Genomic DNA, 5538 nt, shown 5'->3' with positions numbered 1-5538 from the left:
CAAGATACATCGGATCATTCCTTCCAACTAAAACTTTTAATTGAATTACCTAAAACAATGACATCATATTGAGTCATTCTATTAGTTTCTAAAATCAAACTAGAACATCTCATGTCATCTCTGTAGTCATTTTTCTCTAAAGTTCGTCTCACATCTATGGTAATACCTTCAAACGCCATGTCATCATTATCAAAACACTAAATGTTATGAGTTTTTTCTCCATTATCGACCTTCATCATCATGATAGCCTATTTTATGCTTTCTTGGTCCAACCAACTTTGAGTAAAGATAGCCTACTCTATGCTTTCTTTGGTCGTACCTATGTTGAGAAAAGAAAACTTTGAGAAAAGATAACCTACACTATGCTTTCTTTGGTCCAAACTATTTTGAGAAAAGAAAACGAAATGAGGATTTTGAAATTTGAAAAAATAGTAAGACGAGAGATGTTTTATTAGTTATTGTTTACTTTTAAAGTGAGAAAAAAAGATAAAAATAACTTTTTTGGTTTTATTTTTCATTGTGTTGTTGCGTTAAGGACATAAGTGAAGGAGGTGAGGTAATAAAACATAATACAATATATTTTATATTGTTTCTCAAATAAAACTTAACTTTCTTTGGACAGACATAATCTGCAATTCATTTCGTATGCAAGAGTCTAAATAACTAAAACTGTAACAAATACTCTCCACCAAGAAAGAAAAGAGAAGGTAATTTCCATATCAGAATCATGTACTCCAGTCACACCTGATCACATAAGGGATAAAAAAAATGCAGGATATGAAAAGAACACAGATAAGGCATGTAGATTTAAAAAGTAAATAAACTCCAAATCGTCTCTCTATGTTTGAAGAGTGCATTAGTTCTACATTGAATGAGGAAAGGGAGAAAAGTCGTATGTGACTAAAAACAAAAAATATTAAGTATGCTCTTTCAACGCATGTATAATCTTGCATTTACTTTTCCAAAAACTGGTGCAAGAAAATCAGAAAATAATATGCTTGGAAACGTATACTTAAAAATTATATATCCGTTTAAATTATATTAACCATTTCATAGGTATAAACCATTTTTCCGTCGTGATGTATAATTGTGGAGAGGTGATATTGTAGCCGGTAGACTGCATTTGGAGGCTGAACTAAACCTAGAGAGAAGAAAACTAAATAGTGTCTGAAAAGATATGAGGTTTTTGTGCGAATAATTGAACACAACACTAAGGTGAATTAACACTTGGAAGTGAATAATAATGTTTTCGTTAGAACAGCACCGTCCACCTTTGTGTTCCTAAAACCACTATATTATCACTGTGATATACTTTTGCTATGTTTATCTTCATTTCTTGGTCTCTCTTTTTCTCAATTTTTCATTTAAAATACGCTGTTATTTACAGAGTCATTCTAAGAGAAAATGTGTAAAAGTTTAATGGCGGAGAAACCTCTTAGCAGTGGCTCTAAAGGGACATGTAGAACTGACAAAGCCGTCAACAAGATGCAGATAGATGTTCAAATCGTGACAAGTTACAATGTTAATTCCTCTAAGGTATGGAGAATCCCTGCTACAAAGCCGAAGCTCCTCCCCGATCTCCGAGTACAACAGCCACTGAATCTCTTCCACGCGCCTACGCATCCATCTCTGAAAACTAGCCACTTGTTCACCTCCATTTTCCTCCACGTCACCTTCCTTTTTGTCCACCTCATCAAACACAAATCCTGGTATCTTGGTTATAACATCATCCGAGTTCACTATCCGCAACACCTTAGTCCCTTGCTCCTCCAGCCGCCGACGAAAGCTCCGGTTGCCGATGCGGGGGCCGCCGAAGGAGATCACCGTCACATGCGGTGGCCGGAGAAAACTGTTTCTTATGTCATACGCGGTTAGGGTTGCCAATGCCGCCCCCAAACTATGCCCAGTAATGGTCAAACTCAAGTTTTCTCCTTCGTAAGTTTTAAGGATTCGGGCAATCTCTTTTCTCACCATATCTTGCAAGCTCATAAACGAAGGGTTGTCACTCAGCTTTGACGTGTACAAACTCAGAAACCCACTTTCCACCATAGCTCCATTTTCTTCCACACTGCATGGCTCTGCCGACGTAATCCCATTTGCGGTAGATTGAACCACGTTATTCAGAGTGGCTCGAAGATTTTCGAGCCACTCAAGACATGTGGTGGTACCTCTGAATGCGACAACAATGTCTCTTCGACCCAGTCGTTTGATCTCCTCTTTGTTGTGACACACTGCTACGTACCCAATGTAGCTTGATTGTGTTGCCACCCAACTCGGAGCTTTGTCCACCCAGGTAGGTAGTTTGATCCCCGAGGTTGCACGTAGGTGCTTGGTTACCTTGTAACCGGTGTTGTGTAATCCGCACCTTTCCAAGTGTTTGCTTTTTGGGAACTTGCATCTGGCGTAGTTAGGGGAAGAAGGGTCGAATTCGAAGGACTTATAAGCGGCCTCAACAAATTGGCCATAGCGGAGAATCTCGGCGCGAAGGTTCTCGTCCAAGGGGTCTAACAAACCGTTCCAATTGTTCATTCCTTGGTATTCCTTCCATCTCTTTCCAACTTTGTTGGTCAATGATGTCAATGGTGGTGACATTGACGACGATGATCGTAACTGAGGCATGTTGGCGTTCATAATTTTGTCCATTTTGTGTACGGGTTTGGTTGATTGAAGGAGGGTTGTGCTGTGTGGTCTGAGGAGGGTTGGAGCGTGGTGAAGAGTTCTCATGAGTGAGAATGAGGGAAAGAGAGTGAGGGAATGAGTTTTGTGCTTTGTTTTGGTGTGGTTTGGAGGGGAAATTTATAGGTGAAAGAATGGGAAAGCTTAAGTTGCTTACTAGGGTGAACCAATCATTCAAGTTTTTTTCATCTCTCTTGGTCCTTTTATGACCTTGTCTTTTGGAGATAAATGAGATGGACCAACATCTTGTGTGATTTACCCAATGATATAGCTGTCGTATTTCTTCTTATAAAAGCACCTTGACATTTTAAGAACTTTTCATAACAACTTTTTTTAATATAGGTAATATGTCTCTATTTTATTAATTTATTTAAATTATTTTTAAAGATATATTTTAAAATAAACTAATCACAAATCATCATATAAACATAATAAAAAAAGTTGTAAAAAAATATTTTTAAACAACACATTTTCCTTATAAAAATGTCATCACCACGTAAAGAAAAGTCTGTTTAAACGCATGACACCAAAAGTGTCATATTGTCATATACCTTTGTTACTAAATCTTACAAAATTTCACTTCTCATCCTCTTAATTTATGAAACAGTATAATGTTATACTAAAAATAAGGCATCTTTTAATCTCAACAAATAAGGCATGTCGTGGATGTTCTTTTTTTAGAAAAACTGTGTTCGAAAGACAAAGTGATTGTTTGTTTCATTGAACAATTAATTAATATCTCACGAATTATTATATATATATATATATATATATATATATATATATATATATATATATATATTTGTTTCAAAAAAACACGGCATTAGTGATTCTTTCAAAGATTGCATATTCATTTGTTTATGGAAAGCAATGTGAGTTTGTCTCCAAAAGTTGACTATGCAGAAACCTCATTCACGGTGAGATTATGAAATACGTGCACATAAGTTACCGACAGAGACTGTAGGATTTGAACTGAAGTCAGATTTTAAAAGCTTTTTTTTTTTAGAAAAAACGGGCAAGTGATGATTAGTAGTAGATAACTTCAGCAATATTTAGTCAGAAAATATTAAATATGATGTTAAAATTGTTTGTTTGTTTTATTGATTTGTGACTAATTAATACGTAACTGTTAATTCTTTTCCCTTTTTTCGATTTGCGAATAATTATGATTTGAGTTTTGTAAGTAAATAATAAAAAAAAGTATATATTCTTTAAAACAATGTGTAATAAAATATGATAAACAATGTATCAAGTGAGAGATGAAAAAAATAAAAAGAAATATAATTTTATTCTAGTTCACTTTTGTAAAAAAGTTATATCTAGTTATCCAAACTAATTGACTTTGTTTAACTTTATACAACACAAATAAAAATGAGGAAGAAAACATCTAAGAATTAAAATCTCATGACATTTTGTTTTTGTAAAATCTTATCGTAAGATCAGCTTGATTACTCTAGTTAAACATAGCTACAGTAAAAGAATTAAAAAAGAGGGAATATGATCACCTGAAAAAAAAAAGCTAAATATCTCTCAATTGTAACAGTACCTCCTAATGTCTGAAAAAAAAAGCCATGGTTACAAATTAAAAAGTACAACTAGAAAATTGAGAAGACTAAAAATATAAAGTAACAATAACGTACGAAATGATATAATATTTTTTCTCTTGGTGCTTATATTTTCATCGTAATTTAAGCCTGTATATACTGAAGAAATTAAGATGTATCTTTGAAAATGGAAAATAAGATAAGTGGATGGAAAGACTTGGTTAGACGAGAATGAGATCCGCCCAAAATAAATTAAGATGTGACTTTGAAAATATGGTAGATAAGTAACTGAAATAGGAAACATTTGGGGAAAATTGTTGTGTTTATAGAAAAAAATGTAACTCTGTAAATGAAAAAAATAAACGGAGCAGTTGGTGAGATGATTATGATATATACCAAACATAATGAAGATGTGAATGTGTTAAAAGGTAACAACATATTTCCGAGGTGGTCAATTGGGCGGCATGTCATGATCATGCAACTTTCACACACGTCAAAAATTATGTTGTTGGTTTAAGATACGTTAAATAAGTGTTTGGTCTCCCATAATTTAGAATTTCATATTAAAAATACGATTTATTGCTTATGGTTCTCTATACTTGTACGGACAAGTAAGACCACCCGGTCAGAGAATAAAATGATTAAGTGCTCTCAAATCTTATGCAATCTTAAATATAATTTTAATCAAGTTTATAAGTATTATTTATTAGGTATTGCGTTGTGATTTTGTTAATCATAAGTTCATCTCAAAACTTATAAATATAATTATAAAGTAAAAATGTAAATGATTATATTTATTGTGAATTTTGAGATTTTACTATAATATCCGATTAGGTAAATTATTAACTTAAACATCGAAGTGTCTTTGACAGGTACATGTGTGTACGATTTGGAGTTTAAACATTGAGGACGTATTCTTTAAATTCCTCTCTTTGTGGAATATTATAAGATTCAAGATTCAAGAAGACGTGTTTTGATCTTTGACCTTGTCATAGATCTTTTGAATTGCCAATGTCTTTCTTCAAGTTCTTCTCATATATGTTTTAGGAGATAGTCCTCTATTTTACCTCCTTCTTGAAGAGGATTTGTCCTCAAATTCGTACCCTTTGAAGATTCTTTATCACTAATGCTAAGTCATGAAGACTTTTTCTCAAAGAAGTTATCTCAGGATCAACAACACCAAAATCATGAGGCTTGAGCCACAAAGAAAACCTACATTAGAAGATAACATCTGTAACTAAAGCCACATGTGCACTGCTAAAGTCATGTCCTATAAAGTTTATAAAAACATAGTTGCTCCTCTATTTTACCAAACTTC

At 33.6% G+C, this 5538-nt stretch overlaps 1 protein-coding gene across 1 annotated transcript; it reads right to left on the bottom strand.

Moving 5' to 3' along the window:
- Positions 1–1380: 1380 nt before the first annotated feature.
- Positions 1381–2619, bottom strand: LOC106758442 (phospholipase A(1) DAD1, chloroplastic-like). Its single transcript, XM_014641367.2, has one exon. The coding sequence runs from the start codon at positions 2617–2619 to the stop codon at positions 1417–1419; it is 1203 nt and encodes a 400-aa protein (XP_014496853.1). The 3' UTR covers positions 1381–1416.
- Positions 2620–5538: the final 2919 nt, after the last annotated feature.

This window comes from Vigna radiata, chromosome 4, assembly GCF_000741045.1.
Source record: "Vigna radiata var. radiata cultivar VC1973A chromosome 4, Vradiata_ver6, whole genome shotgun sequence".
Lineage (NCBI taxonomy): Eukaryota > Viridiplantae > Streptophyta > Magnoliopsida > Fabales > Fabaceae > Vigna > Vigna radiata.
The sequence above is the reverse complement of the archived record's forward strand: the minus strand, read 5'-3'. Positions and strand labels throughout refer to the sequence as shown.